The sequence below is a fragment of the Vombatus ursinus genome, unplaced genomic scaffold (assembly GCF_900497805.2).
Source record: "Vombatus ursinus unplaced genomic scaffold, bare-nosed wombat genome assembly UNPS02014793.1, whole genome shotgun sequence".
Classification (NCBI taxonomy): Eukaryota; Metazoa; Chordata; class Mammalia; order Diprotodontia; family Vombatidae; genus Vombatus; species Vombatus ursinus.
Genome location: NW_020954571.1, coordinates 15,166,836 through 15,184,658, shown reverse-complemented (window position 1 = coordinate 15,184,658; position 17,823 = coordinate 15,166,836). Strand labels below are relative to the sequence as shown.

At 46.1% G+C, this 17,823-nt stretch overlaps 1 protein-coding gene across 1 annotated transcript in view; it reads right to left on the bottom strand.

Moving 5' to 3' along the window:
* Positions 1-481: 481 nt before the first annotated feature.
* The window catches only part of CDH22 (cadherin 22), a 98,626-nt gene continuing 81,284 nt past the window's right edge, over positions 482-17,823 (bottom strand). The window contains exons 10-13 of the mRNA XM_027869661.1: positions 8,375-8,496; positions 7,624-7,741; positions 2,713-2,964; positions 482-1,163 (exon numbers count right to left, since the gene is read on the bottom strand). Coding sequence (XP_027725462.1) covers positions 598-1,163; positions 2,713-2,964; positions 7,624-7,741; positions 8,375-8,496 — 1,058 coding nt within the window. The 3' untranslated portion in view covers positions 482-597. The remainder of the gene's footprint in view (positions 1,164-2,712; positions 2,965-7,623; positions 7,742-8,374; positions 8,497-17,823) is intronic.

The window sequence follows — 17,823 nt, the reverse complement described above, 5'->3', positions numbered from 1 at the left end:
GGACCATGCCGAAACCTAATACCTCCTCCAGCTAATAGTTCTTCAAATAAGAAAGGCTTCCCATTTCCCTTTCCCTGCATCCAGCTCCTGAAGCTGGAGAGATTCCAAAGACAAAGCCCCCTACTTCTTCCCTTATGTCTGGCCCAGGTCCCACTTCCTCACGGATCACCCCCCAATTCCCCAAGTTTCTGAAGGTTAAAGTGTAGCCCAAATTCAAAATTCACTGACACTCTGAATGCCACCGTCTGGAAAGCTCCAGGATCTCCCCTCCCCCTAGCCACTCGGGACTCTCAGTGCGGGACTTTTAATACAGATCGAATTGAACGAGACCACGTGACACGCGCTCTGAGCTCCCCGCAAACTCTGGGCACGAAGTTGAGGGTGAAGAGGGATAGGACTGGCAAAGGGCCCCGGGTCTGTACCTGCCTCTTTCTGGTCCCCGCCCCTCCCCACCCCCGCCCCCAAACTCAAGGCTCTCCAAGTGAAGTTTGGCCAGACTACTAAAACTGAGGTGAGCAGGTGGGGTTGTGGGGGATGCTTTGGTCTTTCGGGGCTGTCTCAATGCCAGAGTCACGGAGCCCCTAGGGGAAGGGCGGGCTAGGATGCGTCAACCTCCTCGTTTGCCCTGTGCCCAGCATAGAGCGCGGCCAGAGGGCGGAAACGTGGTCCCCAGCTGCTGAGATAGGAGAAGTCCTGCTCCGAGCTCGAGCGAGTGTGCACGGAGCTGAGCGAGGCTGCCGGCGAGTCCGCGCCCTCGAACGCGTAGGTCTGGAAAGCATCGTAAGGCGGCACAGACAAGTCCGCGTCCGCCAGCGCCACTTTCCTGCTGATGAAGTCCCTGAAGAGGGAGAAGTCCAGCTCGGGGCTCGGGGCCCCTTGTGGAAGCGGGAGGGAGGGGCGCTCCGACGGCAGACCGGACTGGAGGCAGCCCCCGCCGCTGCTGCCCCCTCCTCCCCCACTCCCTCCCCCGCCTCCATCCCCCCCTTTGATCTCGCTAAAGTCGTACAGGCTCCGCAGCGCCGACATGTCGTAGGCCTCCGTGTCCTGCTCTCCACCGCCCTCGTCGTTGTACTTAATGACGTTGTCCCTCATGTCCTCATCTTCCTCTGAGCTCAGGTGGCTTTTGTGGTGGCGCTTCAGCGTGAGGATGAGCAGGACCAGCACTGGCCAGGGACAGGAAAGGACACAAGGAGCAGGGACAAGGAGAGTTCAGCCCCAGGGGTGAGAGGAGGGGGAGGGAAGGGTTTGGCCAAGAGGAGGGAGGGGGATTGAATGGTCAAGAGAAAGGAAGAGATACAGAGGTGGGGATGCCCCGCCAGGGCCAAGGCAGGGAAAAGGCACCCAGGTTTCCGGGAGGGAGTTGTTGGAGACAGAGTGGAGTGGAGAACAAGCTTAAACAAGGGGAGGGGGCAGGGAAGAAATGGGAAAGGTAGGGACAGCACAGTGGACCAAGGGGAGGCCATGAGTGTGAGCAGAGCCACATAAGGGAGGAAGGGGAGAGATGAAGATGCAGGAGAAAGATGGAGGAAACACCAACCGGAATGAGGGTAACAAGGAGTGTGTTGGAAGGAAGAAGGAAAGAGAGACGTCATTGGAAAGATGGCCCTACATATGAACGTCCCATCCCCTCTGACTGACTTTACCAGGATCCCTCTCCTCAGTTCCCACAGAAGGGCTGATGTGGCAGGGGACCTACCGCATACCTCCAAAGGAGGCAGCAGCTGGCTGTCCCACAATAGAGCTAAGCAGAAGGGGCAAAAGTGAGATGGATAGATGGAAGGGTATGAGTGGGCTGGAGGCTGGGGGAGCCACTGGAGGGGGAAGCCATAGCAGATGGCTGCCAGCGCAGGCAGGCGAGGACTGCAGATGTGACTGCTCCATCAGCTATTCCGCCCGTCACCTTTAGAGCCCTGATGGGCCCTTCATTCGTTTGTGGGCAATTAGGCAGAAATTTGTTTGCGCTGCGTTGGAAAATGAAACTGATGTAAAGTGCACCCAGTGGGAAAGGGGTTTCTGAGCTGAGGGTGGGGAGAAGGGGAGCCTGGTCTTCCTCTTTCCGGGCTCTCTAGGTTGTCTCCTTTGCCTCTGAGTGCTGTGGAAGGTGAGGAAAGTGTCATCTTGGCCATAGGCTGGCTCCCCTAAAACAGGAATGAGTGAGACCAGGACCAGCTAAGTGGGAGCACAGAGGGAGGTTTCATAGGAGCTGAAGTCTGGACTAGGAGAGGGAATACCCAGATGGAGTACTGTGTGAGTTTGAGGAAAGGTGAAATTTTGTGGGTTGGGAAGGGAGGGAATCCAGGAATCTTCAGTGATCTCATCTCAGAGTTGGGGGGTAAGCAGAGGATGCCCCCTTAAGGCTCCTTTTAGGACTTGAGACACCTTGTATATGTTCTAAATTCTAGAGTGCCTCTCAACACCAACATCCTATGTTCTATGTTCTAAGGTCCCTTCTACCTTTTACATTCTATGTTCTAATGTTTATTCCCACTCTGGAATTCACAAAGGTCTCCTCCAGTTCTACATTCCATGATTTGACAGAGGAAGGAAGGGGACTGGGTCTTGCAGAGGATATGATGAGCATGGACTTGTTTGCAGACTGGAAGTTGGGAAATGATAACTTCTGGACTACACATACAAGCCAGGCTAGAGAACACCACAGCAAGGGGGCAACCTGCCAGAGGGGGAAAAGGCTGGGGCCCACAACAGACTCACCAACCAGGATGAGGATGCAAACCAGCAGAGCAATGAGGGCTCCTGGACTCAGTGAGGCAGCCATCACGTAGGCTGTGGTGTTGCAGGACTGGATGGCACCGGCACTGTCACAGCCACACACACGGATGGTGAGGGTTCCTGTGCTGCTAAGTGTGGGTGGCCCACTGTCCACCACCAGTATTGGGAGGAAAAAGACATCCTGCTCCTGACGGTTGAAGCCCACATGTTGTGTGTGCACGGCTGCTGTGTTATCTAAGTAGAGGTAAGGAGGGAGGTGGGGAGGGCAATGACCTTGGGCCATTATCCTGGCCTAGCCTCTGATTCTTCCCGCTCGTGTACTCTTAGATTCTCTGCCCCTTCCCACATCCCGGTGATTTACTCCCTTCATCTTCCTTTGTAAGTCAATCCTTTCCCATCCCTCCATCACATTTATTGCTCCTCCCTGGCCTCTTGCCAGTTCCTTGGTGCAGAGGTACTCAGAATGGAAGTGATAGCCCCAGCTTTCTTATAGGGGTGGGAATGTGCCCAGGTTCCAAATCCTCCCTGCTCGCCCTTAGGACAACTTGGTCTCTGCTTCTCAGCCCTGCCCAATTTCTTCTAGGTTTTATTCTCCTCCTCCATTCGAGATGATTTCTCTAAACTGAATCAGTTTAATGTCACACAGGGGCTATGAGAAACTTGTCAAAGGGGTGCAGCAAATATTTGATAAATAACTATCTTGTCCTGGAAACACTAAACTTATCTTCAGTCAATGTAGTTACAAAACTTTTTGTGTACCCCTGGAGAAGAAAAAATAATCTATTTCATATGTTCATATTCATGATAAGCTTTAGAATTTTTCATTTCATATTAAAGGGGGGGATAAGGGAAGATTTAGTGATTTGGGACAGGGACTGAAGGCTGAGAATCCCTAGGCAAAGGTTCTTTCTAGCACTCATGTCTTATTTTCACCTTAGCTTTTCAACCTTGTCTCCTGCCCCCCACCTCCACCCCAGGAAGCCTTCACTCCAGGCATGCTGGTCTATTTGTGCCTAGGCCATTCCCACCTTTATGCTTTTGTTCATATTGAGAGTACCAGCCCTCTTTTCTTGTGCTGCAATCTAACCAGCCCTCCCTCCCCACTGTTCTCCAATGCACAAGGTTCGTTTCCTCCCTTGACACATGCCCTTCACATACATTTAAAATAAAAAAGGCCTCTCCCACTTCTGCCTAGCTAAAGTATCCCATCCAGAGCCTCATTTGGCCTCTCCCCATGCCCCAGCCCATAGGCTTTCTCCCTTTGAGCTCCCTATAACCCTGGCCATCTGTATTGTTCACAGGGGTTTTGTTACACATGGTGGGGTAATGGGAATCTTCTCTCTCCAACTGAATCAAGAGCTCAGAAAGGACAGGGAGTAGGTTTTCTAATGTTTTTCTTTCTTCGTATCTCTCACAGAGCCTGGTGCCCACACTGGCATTGGGCAGAGACACACAGTTTCAATCAACACTTGTAGACTGGCTAACTAACCTCTGAGAAGGCAGACACTGATGTCAGGTAAGAGTAATGTTTATTGAGTTGAGCCTGGAGGGTGAGTGGGCAAGACAGGGGGGATAGCTGGAAGTGGGACCCAGGTTTGGGTTTAAGCCTCATCTCCTTAAGGAAGGGAAAGGAGGAGCTTGTGTAATGAGGAACTCACTGTGGTCTTCTGCTTCTCTTGCTATCTATCTCTTCCTGTTAACCTCCAGCACCCTTCCTGTACTGGAAAGCCCTCTCCAGAACTTACCCTTAATAGCCATGATGATAATTCACCCTTTGCATGGCACTTTAAGGTTTACAAAGTCCTTTCTTCAAGTGACCCTGAGATGTAGGGAGTACAGATACTATCACTCTGATTTTACAAAGAAGGAAATGGAGGCTCAGAGAATAAAATTACTCGGTCAGGGTTACACAGCTAATATAAATGGCAGAGCAGGAATTTGAACCCAGATCTCCTGACTTAAGACCATGGTACTTTTTATTTCATCAGGTAAGGCCAGACTCTAGGGAAATAAGTGGCCAGGGCCTCAGGCCCTTGCTACTCCTCTCTCTTTTCCCCCAGAAATGACCTGGTAGTCTGAACCCCTAGAGTTAGTGTACCTGCCAGTGGTCCAGGCTGGGGAAGCCTCAGAGAGTTGGGGGGGGTGCCCTTTTCACCACTGCAAAGAAAGAGTGAGGGAGGGAAGCCAGGGAGCCAGGGAGCGGCAGGCATCCATCTGGGCTGACATTCATCAGTGTCAGTCCCTGGCTGTAAAAGCAATATTTATAAATCACGTTTCCAAACTGGCTACAAATTTGTACAAAGAAACAGATGGGCCAGGGGTAGCAGTTTGTCACAGTGGATATTTATAAGAAGAAGGGGAGGGAAGGGGGGTGCTTAGGGACAGGGAGGGAGGAGAGGGCCTCCCACCCACTCCTCTAAACGGATTTTTCCTAGTACAGAGTGACTTGCCACCCACCAGCCCCCAAGCTCCACCAACCCACACAGATAAACAATTACTGAGAGGCAATGTATGTGGAGGGGAAAAAGACACTGGACTTGCAATCAGGACACCCTGGTTTATATCCTAGCTATGTGACTTGTTGCTGTGTGACTTTGGACAAGTCACTTTCTCTCTCTGGGCCTCAGTTTACTCAGCTGTAGAAAGTAAAAAAGCTCTATAAAAGCAGTAGAAAGAACATTGAACTGGGAGTCAGGAGAGGCTTGCATTGAAATCCTGCTTCCAACATTTACTAATTTCATGACCATGAGTAAGTCATTTTATCACTCTAAGCCTTCATTTCTTCATCTGTAAAATGGGACTAGAACCTGAAGTACATACCTCAGGGAGCCGTTTTAAGGATCACATGAGATAACATAGGCTCAGTATACTGCGTAAACCTTAAGGTGCTATACAAATGTCAGCCATTCTCATTATTACTTGTACTAATCTCATAGGGCTATTGTGAGGAAAATGTTCTATGACAGTGAGTTATTACAATTATCATTATTGGATTTGTTCTGGGCTGCAACCCCAGATGACTTGGGTAGTCCCCAGCCCCCAGTCAAACAAATAGGATCAGGAACGTTCTTATGCAGAAGGTTAATGGCCTCCCAGTGTCATTTCTGTTGCTTCCGGGTGCTGGAAAATTGGGAGAAAGGAAGGAAATACGGACCCACGGGAGATAGGGGTCCCTAGTCCTTCTGGAGAGGGGAAAATCAGGCTGCAAATGCCATCTAGGGCCCTAGAAAGTCAGCCTGAAGGGGTCCGGGGCTCTAACTCAGGCTCTTCAAGGAATTCATTCTGGATATCTACTCAGATCATCCCAGGGTGGTCAGTTCAATGATGAAAGCACGAGGTTAATGGGTTTGATCTCCCAGGGTGGCTGGCTCGCTTCCATTCCATGACCCCAGATCTTCCCCACCTATCCCTTATAAATGCACACCCTCAATCATAAGGAAAACTAGTGAGAGTGTGGATAGCTCAGTAAAGTCCGTCTCTACTTAGAAAGGCAGCTTGGCCTACTGATATCAGTAGTACTAACTTTGCTTATTCAAAGGATGCCACATTTTTATCTTGAAGAGAAATGGCTACAGGAATCTCTTAGCCTGGGACAAGAAAAGGTGCCTGAGAAATACCTTCTCTAACACCAGCGGAGGATCTGAGCTCTCTGATGTTGGGGGTGGTTAGGATACGGTAGGTTTGTAGTGTTAGCACTGGAAAGAACCTCAGAGTGTATGTGGATCAACCTGTACTTCAGTAGGAACTGTCCGCCTCTCCGCTGGACCACTTGGTGGTCTAACTTCTGACTGTTCACAGATCAGCCCATTCCACCTTGGGAAAGCTCTCACTGTTAGAAAGTTTCTCCTCTGCCTCTCTGCAGTTTCCCCCATCCCTCCCAGTTTTGGTCCCTGGGGCCGAGCGGAGCAAGTCTACTCATTCCTCCAATGAAGGCCTTTCAGATATTTCAAGATAATAATCATCTCCCCTAAGCTTTTTTTCTACTCCAAGAAAACATTTCAAGCTTCTTTCAACAAACCTCCTGTGATGTAATGGGGAATCCCATCACCTTCCTTGTCGCCTTCTTCTGGACAAACTATACCTTCCTAAATGGTGATACCTGAAATTGCACATATTATTCTGGGTGGGATCTGATCTTTGTAGAGAACAACAGGACTATCACTCCTTTGTTTTGGATATACTACACTTCTATTAATGCAATGAAGAGAAATGGCATTGTCACAATGTTGACTAATTGAGAATGTAGGACATTATGATCACTGGCTCTTTTTCTTTCTTTTAAAATATTTTTGCATTCTTTTAAAATTATTGATATTGGGGCAACTAGGTGGCACAGTGGATAGAGTACCCATTCTGGAGTCAGGAGGACCTAAGTTCAAATCCCACCTCAGACACTTACTAGCTGTGTGACCCTGGGCAAGTCACTTAACCCTGATTATCTCCAAAAACAAAATGGCTATCTTTTGCTTCTATATCTAATTCATTTCTGAATATATTCTTCTGCCTTCCCATATCCAGTGAGCCTTCCTTTATAGCAAAGAATTAAAAAGAGAAAGAGAAACTCTGTTCTTTCCCCACATAAACTTTATGAAGCATTCTTATTCTGCTCCACCTAAGACACTTACATCTGAAAAGCCATTCACATTTTGCTCTCACCTTTGATCCAGCTAGTCACCCAACCCCCTCACCCCCTTTAAAGACCCAGCTCAAATTCCACTTCCCAAGGAAGTTTTCTCTGACCATCCCAGCCCAAAGGGACTTTGCACCAGTGTTGGTGGACTTACTGACATCAGTATGGCTCCATTGGACTCTGAATCCATTACCAAAGTTGGGAGAGAGATGTCTACCTTGATCTTTCTATGGAAGAGGATAGAGGAAGTAGGTGGGGCTTACCTTTGATATCAAGCAGAGAGAAATGAGGGTTACTGACAGCCTCAGGCACCAGACGGAAGTAGAATCGGTGACCTCCCTGTGGTTCATCTCGGTCCACCACACTGATGGTCTGGATGAGCTGAAAGCAAAGAGAGGACAGAGGGCAAGCTTCAGAGCCACTCACTGCCAGCTTGAGAAAGCTACAGCTGCCCAGGGTTGGTCCCTGGACAGAAGACCTTGGTGATAGCATTAAAAAGGAGATATGGAGGGGCTGAGCCACACAAATGTTCCCATCCTGACCCCTATCTCACCTAGCCTTCCTGTCCCAGGGTAGATGTACTCCATGGAAAGAGCATGGGATTCATATACAATTCTTAAAAAACAAACTGCATGTAACAAACTCATAGTTCCATACACCATCCTCCTGTATTGTCTTTGCATATTGGAATGTTTGTGCTTGTTGATTTTTAAGTTCATATTAAAAAAGAAAGTTTTATTTTTAAAAAGAGAGGGGGGGAAAGTGTAGGACTTATAGCCATGAGGGTGTGGCTTTGTGTTCTGCCTCTACCACTAACTACCTTGTTGACTCTGGACACATCACTTAAGTCTTCTCCCCATATCAGTTTTCTCATCTATAAAATGAGGATGATACCTACACTAAGTACCACACAGAAATGTGTCATGAGTCTCAGAATGAGATAGACACGTGTGACTAAGCTTTGTAAGAGTAAAGCACCAGAGAAATGTCAGTTATTTCCATTGTGGTCATTACCTGGCCAGGCTTCGCATCCTCACATACAGCAGCCTCATAGGGTGTGGCCAGCTCTGGGGGGTTGTCGTTCACATCTAGGATCCGGATCCGAAGGGATGCTCTGGATACCTGTGAGTGATTGTCTGTAACCCAGAGAGGGAGGGGAATGAGACAGATAGCTAAGGTGCTTGGAGGGTGGTGCTGCTCTCAACTACAGAACCATTCTGTCCTTTTTGTCTGGACGTGAGCCATGCCCCAGTGGGTGGGTTGACCACCAGGACTGGGGTGGGACTTGATCCTGGGGATAGAGAGGATGGTTACAGGGGAATGGGAGTGGGTCCTCTTGGGCACACATCAGCAGGCTGGTATGGTATGGCTGCTTGGTTAGAAATCAGGAAATCTGGGTCTTAGGATCACTCTGTTACAGCTAGTTGTGTGTTGTTGGACAAGACAATTCATCTTTCTGGGACTCACATCATGAAGGATCTGGTTGCATGAACTGATTCGGAGTGGGCAGAACCAGAGCAATTTGGACAATAACAAAAAGTGGAAAAACACTGAAAAACATCAAAACCAATCACTGAAGTTATCAATGTTAATTTCAGAGGACCGACCACAAAACATAGCTCTCTCTTTTTAGTAAAGGGGCAATGGAGAGGAATGATAACAAACATTTTCATATGTAGCAAATAAGCATATTTGTTTTGTATAACAAAACTTCTTTGTTATAAGGGAAGGTTCTTTGGCAGAGGATACTATTGGGGGTAGTGATGATGATGTAATAAAAGTGTTCATTTTTAAAAAGTAAAAATTTGATTAGGAGTTTTCTGTGGAAGTCAAGCAAGGATCAGCTCAACACAAGTAAAAAGTCAGTGGCAATAAAAGCGATCCAAAAATGGAATTGACTTGGGTTGGGGAAGTGGAGAGGAACCAAGAGGTGAGGCAAGGTAGGAAATTCTATGTCATTGAAGGGTTTCCAGCCCAGGTGAGATGATCATTTGTTAGGGAATCTACCAAGTAAATGTTGAGCTTCATGCTCGACTACCTGTTCACTGAGGTCTTTCCAGATGAAATCAGGGGTCCAGTAATTTTAAAGAACCTATAATGAAAAATGCTGCCCATTTCCAAAGAAAGAATTAATGAACTCTGTGTGCACACTGAAGCATACTTTTTTACTTTATTTTTCTTGGTTTTTTGGGAGGGGGGTTTGCACCGTGACTAATATGGAAATACGTTTTTCATGATTTTTGCATGTATAATCACTATCATATTGCTTGCCTTCTCAAGGGGAGGGGGAGGAGTAGGAGCGAGGGAGAGAATTTGGAACTCAAAATTTAAAAAATGAATGTTAATTTTTTTTACAAATGTAATTGGGAAATATTTAACAAAATAATTTTTAAAAAAATTTTAAAGAATTTTTTTACAACAAGGGTCCAGGACCCAGACTAGATTTTTAATCTGTCTTCCCTGGGCAGACAGCCCTGGCCACACCCCTACTTCAATCGTTCAACCTGTGTCCTAGCCTCAGGGAATCAAATCTGACAATGTACATGTGGGTTGATGTTGTTTCTCCTCTCCCAACACAGGGGAATTTTAATAAAAGACTTAGGGAAAAGAGCACTGGATTAGTAAGCAGAAGATCTCGGTCCGAGTTTTAGGATCATAAACAGACCTGAAAATGACCCCAGTCAAGTCTTCATTTTACAGTGGAGGAAACTTATATTCAGGGAGGCTAAATGACTTGCCCAAGATCACACTTGGCATGTATCAGAGGTAGGATTTGAACCCAAATCCTCTGACTCCAAAGTCAGTGTTCTTTCCTTCCACTGTTATCATGCTGCCTCCCTGCTCATCCACTTACTAGCAGTGTGACCTTAGGCAATCAATTTCCCTCCCTTGACTTGTTTCCTCACCTGTAAAATAAGGTGGTTAAATCGGACAGTTTCTAAATCCCTTCCAGCTCTAACATTTTGGAATGCTGGAGGTGCAGTAGGGTGTGTGTGTGTGTGTGTGTGTGTGTGTGTGTGTGTGTGTGTGATGTGCCCAAAACAAAATTTATTACATCTTGGAAAGGGGTGGAATTTAAACAAAGCAGATTAAAGAGGATCATGTTCAACAGAAAGGAAGAAAGCATGGAGGGTGGAATTTCAGATGCCATGTCAGCCTAGTGAGAGAGATATTAGGCGCAAGGGGACCTCTCTTGTACTTCTGGCATTATATGGTTATCCACTCACCTGGATGACCTAGTACTGTGCTCTTCACCTCCCATTTTCACTCAGCCAGAAAGCTTAGAGGTCTGGTTGGGGGTGGAGGGGGACATGGCAGTCAGTTCTTTTTCTGACCCTGCTTAGATACCAAGAATTGGCTGGTGTCTGTGAATTTGTTGGTAAAAAAGGAGCCATGGTTTGGGAGACAGGTGCAGATTCTCCTGGGGGAAGTTCTATAATTAACCAGGCCCCCAACCCCTCTGGCAGAGTTCATTCATGAGCCCCCACTCCCTTTTTCTTCTCCTGGGGCTGCCTGCTGCCTAAGATCTGCCTCTTTGGTGATTAGAGGGGGTACTTTCTGGGAGAGAGAGGATTCAAGTAGTGACTGAGAGCTCTGGGTGATCAATTATTTTTAAGAATGTGTTGTTCAGATCCTTAAATAAACCATAGCTTCATTTAGAGAATTGAGGAGGATGTGAGGGAGAGGAATGGGGGACGGATCAAGAGGGGCCAGGCTGACTGTTGAACCAAAGGTCAGGCCTGGGATGAACAGTTATCTTTTTCTCTCCAGGCAGCAAACGGTTTGTTGAGGATTGGTGGTAAGAATGAGTGAGGCAAAGGGGAGGGGAGTTCACATTCTGCCTGCTCTCATCCTTTAAAGCCTAGCTCAAATGAAAACTCCTCCAGGAAACCTTTAATTCCCCCATGGCTGAAATTGATCTTCCCTTTATTAGATCTCAAAGCACTTTATATTACAATTGTGCTCTCATCATATTGTTTTAATTAGACATTTAGTTACCTGTGTAACTAGTCTTGTTTCTATTAGCAGACTGAGTGAGGACAGCAATGGTTCTTTTTAGTGTTGCACTGTAAAGCACAGAGTAGGTACTCAAGAAGTGTTTGGTAAATGAATGGAGCCCACCCAGGTACTGTGGATTCAATTACCTACTATGTACAGAACTCTACATACAGGCACTAGGGGAAGAATGCAAAGTTTAAAGAAGACATGGTCCCTTCCCTCATGTAGCTTATACTCTTGGAGGAAGGAGGACTGGATATATACAAAAATAGTTGTCATACAAAATAGATTGCCAGTTTGTCTCCACCAGGTGTGGCTGGAGCCTTATGCATTAATGAAGAGAGGGAACTGCCAGGATCTACATGCCAAAAGATCCCTGCCCCCCAGCTCACAACTCAAAAGGGCAAAGCCAAACTTAGTTATGGGTACGGGTGGTTTCAGGAGCACTGGGAAGGTCTCCTGAGCCAAAGATGTAGTACTCTTCATTAAACCTCCCCAGCCTAATTTGTGATGTCTACAATCTCACCATTTGGGCCATTCTTCTGAGTTAAGCATCACTTGCCCTGGGCTCCTCTTTCAAAATGCAAACAGCCTGGAAGGAGGTAGGAGGGGTGAGAGACATTCAGTCTCTCACACCTCAGTGATTCTATGAGAAGTCTATTGTTCCCTATACACAATATTCCATCTCTGGCCTCCTTGCCTTTTTTTTTTTTTTTTTTTTTGTAATCCTTATTTTAAAAATCTTTTTAAAATTAATTAATTTATTTTTACTTTTCAACATTCACTTCCCCAACCTTTTGAGTTTTAAATTTTCTCCCCCTCCCCAAGATGGCATGCAATCTGATATAGGCTGTACATATACATTCCTATTAAACATCTTCTTGCCTTTTCAAAGACTGCCCCTATGCTCTCCTTCTTTACCTCTACCTCTTTAAATCTCTAGCTCTCTTGGCACTCAGCTAAGGTACCCCCTCTCCTACATTAAGTCATTTCTGCATCCCTCTCCTTGTTTGACTTTGTACTTAGTTACTTGCTTTCATGTGGTATTCCTATTCCCCCTTATCCCCCCAAACAGAATATAAGCTTCATGAAGGCAGGGATTATTTTATTTTTGTCTTTGTTTCCCCAGAGCCTAGCACAGGGTTTTGTATCTAGGATGTACTTAGTAACTGCTCATTGAATTTAACTGAAATAAATTGATTACATCACAGAGGGGAGAACACACACACACACACACACACACACACACACACACACACACACTCACAACCAAAGTGGGGAAGAAAGATGTAGCTTATCTTCATGAACCTATTCCAACAAACTTGATTGTAACCTAGAATGAGGGTAACCAGTGTGGTATGATGGTAAGAGCACTAGATCTGGTGTCAGTAAACCAGAGTTTAAATTCCTGTACCAACACTTACTGACTGTCTAGACCATGGGCAAGTCACTTTATCTGGGCTTTAGTTCCCTAATCTACAAAATGGAAATAATTACATTTGTACAGCCTTCATCAGAGGGCTGTTGTGAAGAAAACACCGTGTAAACCTTAAAATGCTACAGAAGTATGAGCTGTAGCTCTGCTTCCCACAAAACTAGCATCCTTGCCCTTGTCCCTCCAATTCCATGGTGTTAGTACCTGGGACAGCTCCCAAGAATGAGGCAGAAGAAGCCTCAGGCCCAAATGCTAGGTAGACGAGTCATGCCTGGATCTCTGTCCTGTTAGAACCCAGACCTGACCTGGCTGTACCTGCCTGCCCACACAGGTACCCCTAACCTAGGGTGGCAGGGTTCCCCCTTACCTACTTTGGCATCTCAGCTCAGCTGACTGACATGCAAATTAGTTTAATTATTTCTTCTTCTAAAATAAATTATATTTTGCAGTGACTGCAATATGTTGTGTCAGGCAAAATTACATTCAATATTTTTAAACTAATTGATGCAGCCTTGAGGAAGCCTGATTGACAGCAGTGAGCGGCACAGGCCTGCTACCTAAACGGTTTCCGAAATTAAAATTAAACACGCGGCTTTCCTGCCTTTCCTCCCAGAGCTGGCACACCATTAATCTGGGGAGGCAGCTGGAAGAGGCAGTGAGGCCCTGGTGTGCTTAGGAAGGCCAGGGACTGTCCCTGGTAGGAATGACCCTCATTGATAACAGTGCTCAGAGCCATTCATTTGTTGTTCTTCAGTCATTTTTTCAGTCGTGTCCAACTCTTCATGACCCCATTTTGGGGGTTTTCTTGGTGAAGATACTAAAGTGGTTTGCCATTTCCTTCTCCAGCTCATTTTACAGATGAGAAACTGGGGCAAACAGGGTTAAATGGCTTGTTCAGATTCACACAGCTAGTGTCTGAGGCTGGATTTGAACTCATGAAGAGTCTTCCTGATTCCAAGTCCAGTCCTCTATCCACTGTACCACCTAACTGCCAGAGCCACTTATAGAGAGATTAAATCTGGGGACTCCTGGCCTGGGGGTTAAAGCTCAGGGATATCCCTTTTCCTCAGATGGTCCTTGGATCCCAATAGACAAGCCAGGTAGAGGGGATACACTAAGTATGCGTATTGCGAGTACGTAACAAATAAATGTTCCTTGAATTGACCTGAATTGAACATTTGGGTCAATCTGCCTCTGCAGAGCCTTGATACATAGTGGAGAGGTGCCTGGCATGGGGCATCCTCTGCCCCCTTTCCTGGAAATGCATGATTGAGTGGAATGAGGACTATTCAAAGAAATAGGAACTGTAGACTCTATCTCAGGCTCTGTCACTAACTTAACTCTGGGCAAATCACTTCTCTTTGGGTCTTAGGTCCCTCCTATGTAAAGGGGTTGGACCAGATGACCCTTAAAGTCGTCTCCAAGGAGAGAAGCAGTCCACAGACCATAACTCATCATAAAATTGAAGAAGTGAAAAGGACCTCAGGGACTGTCCAGTCCAACTCATAGCAAGCATGACTCCCTGCTACAACAATACAGGTAAGTGGTCATCTATCCTTAGCTGAAAGATCTTCCTCAATGGAAATGCATTACTCTCAAGGGACCCCATTCCATTTTTGGAGTTAGGAAGTTTTTCCTTATATAGAACTGGAATCTGCCTCTCCACCTTGGTCCTAATTCTACCCCTTGAGTTCAAACAGAGCACATCAAATCCCTCTTCTATATCATAGCCCTCCAAATATTTAAAGATAACTATATCATCCTAGTTTCCTCATGTCTAAACAAACTTTATGCAAATGGTCTATGCGCACATTCACAGTGTCCTTAATGAAAACCCAGTGAGGAAACAGGCAGGTTTTCACTGAGGATGTGCTATTGCTGATCATATCTTTGGCCACATTAACTGAGAGGTGTAGAAAAGATGTAAAAGTCCACTAGGTATATTATTTGCTGATTCCTTTAAAAAATGTGTGACTTGATAGAATATAATGCAGCCTTGAAGCCTCCTCAAGTAAGACGTCTCCCACACACATTTTAAAAGTATACAGGATTCTATGATACGTGTCTCTATGGAGATTGCTTAATTCAATGACCATGGAATATTTACAGGATCTTAGATTCAGATTTAGCTCACTCATCACTATAGTGTACTTTTATGTTGTAGCATACACATCACACCTCTTTCTCAGATAAACACCCACCCCCCAGACACACAGACACAACCCCAAAACTCACATATACCCCTCAAGATACCATAGAAATCTACATGCAAAGAACAGAGTCACATGCACCTCACCCAACACAATAAACCAAAAATAGATGGCACATGATCCACCAGCCAGTTACCATCCAAAGCACCTCCACTTCCACTCCAGTCCTCAAATACCCTCGCTTATTGAAGAGGTACATAGTTTAGTGAAAAGAGTGCAGAACCTTGGAGTCAGGAGACCTGCCTTTGAATCTCAGCTCCAAGACCTTCTATCTGTGGGATTCTGGGCAAATCATTCTCCTCTGTGAGCTTCACATTCCCACAATGGGGGTAATTAGACTTGTTCTGTCTACCTCATGGGGGTTTTATGAGGAAAGTACTTTGAAAAACCTTGCAGTACTATGAGTTATATATGTATATATGTATATATGTAGATACAGCTCTCAGAATATATGCTCACTCACACACACACACATACACATACCACAGCACACATACCTCTTACGTATACAAATCCCCAACCATCCCTCCTGACTACATCATACATGTACATACACACACACATACACACACCTTCCAACATGTGCTCATGCACACATACACTGCAACCTATGAACACACATAGCCCATAGATAACTATTTCCTCTTCTAAACACACATACACACACAAACACACACTCCTCTGTGCACCTGCTTATCCTGGTTCTTAGAATCTGAGCCTTATACAAACAATATACTGCATATCAACTGCACATTTACCAGAGTACCCATACACTCCCCAGAATAGGTCAACAAGTACACCCAGGCACACAATACACACTCTATACACTAATTGGCTCTCTGCTCTTATTTTGCATAGCAGAAATGCAGGGCACACAGTCTTCCAGGTAGGTGGCCCCATTTGTTTCTTTTTTCTTTTGCTCACACCCACCCATCTCACTCTCTTAAAGAGAGACATGCCCAAGCTGATACAGGATCCAAGGCTGGAAAACACTGTCTGTGAGACATACCAACACTCCTACTGGACCTGAGGATAGGTGCCCTTGCCTCTAGAGAAGGGGAGAGAGGGGAGAGAGAGCAGAGAGAAAGAAATGAAGGGAATGGGAAGGAAAGAGAAAGGGAGAGAGACAGAAGAAGAAAGGGGGAACAACAAGGTAGAAAAACAAAAGGAAAAAGAGGGAAAGAAAGGGAGAAATAAAGTAGAGAGGAAGAGGTCAAGTAGGGAAACAGAAGTGGAGAGAGTGAAAAGAGGCAGACTGAGAGAAAGGAAAAAATGAAAGGAAGGGGAAGTAAAGGACAGAGGGGAGTGGGAGTAGAGAAAGGGAGAGAGACAGACAGACAAAGGGGTGGGAGTGGGAAGGAAGGAGAGATAAAGTAGAGAGACAGATTGAGGAAGGGGGGATTCAGTGGGAGAAAGGGCTGCCAACGCCTGTCAGCCCTTGGGCTCCCCTCCCTTGGCTGCTGGCCTCCCTCTCCTCCCCTGAGGGTAATTAGATTGCATCCAAACACAATGCTCTGATTAGACTCCCTCCCCTCCCGACAGGAAGATTTATCATCTCAATTACAGGCAAGCCCAGCCTCAGATACATATAGGCAAGAGTAGAGCTGAGACCTGTAATAGGGAACCTACCTTTTACCCTCTTCCCCTACCCCCTCACCTTCCAGGAGGAGGCCAAGTGCTTGTTCACCCTTGAAGATGAGGGAGAAAGAGAAGACGATGAGGCCAGTTTCATGGGGACACACTGAAGAGCTTAAATATACCCCTAAGAGGACAAGCAATCTCTACAAAGAGGATCTGAAATGAGGGATTTACTCCTCAATTTGAACATTAGTTGTCCTGGTTTCCCTGAAATCATTGAATCGCTGAAAATGACCTTAAGACATAGAATTTAAAGCTGAAAGAGGCCTTAGAGACCTAGACCAGTTCCTTCATTTGACAGAGAAAACTGAAGCCCAGAGAGGGAAAGGGGATTCCCCAAAACCACACATCAAATTAGTGGCAAGCCTGGGACTCAAATACAGGTCTCCTGACTACCAAGCTAAGGGTCTTTCCTCTCCCAGGAGGACAGGCACATTCTCAGTTTTTCATTCTGGGGCAGCTAGTGCCAGGCCTTGAGTCAGAAAGATTCATCTTCCTGAGTTCAAATCTGGCCTCAGACACTTGTTAGTTATGTGACCCTGGGCAAGTCACTTAACTCCATTTGCCTCAGTTTCCTCATATGTAAAATGAGCTGTAGAAGAAAATGGCCAATCATTCCAGTATCTCTGCCAAGAAACCCCTAAATGGAGTCACAGAGAGTCAGACACAACTGAAAATAACTGAACAACAATGACCATTTGTCATTATGGAATACTTTTTTTTCCCTGGAGGGATTTTAAGCCTCATTGAATAGAGGAGGGGATTTTTTTTTTTTTTTTGCAAAGTCTTCTCCAAATCTTTGAAATCCAATCTAGCTGATATGCTCCACTGTTGTCTTGAGATCCTGGACATTTTGTGCAATGCCCTGCCTTCCTTGGGATGTCTGGACACCTCTGGGGACATGATCCCACCTTGACCTCAGATCGCGGGGTTCTCTTGGAACATCAGAACTAGAAGAGAACTGAGGTTATGGAACAAAGAATGTAGGACCTTAGGCTATAAAGTGCCGGAGCTGAAAGGAAGCTTCGAACATAGAATGTTAGAACTAGAAGGGACCTTGGACTACAGAACACCAGAGCTAGAAGAGAGCTTAGAACTCTGCCCAGTAGCCTGCCTTCCTCGGAGAAGATTCATCAACCTTAGCTCAGGTGTCCTAGAGGGTCAAAGCATTGCAGTTAGGT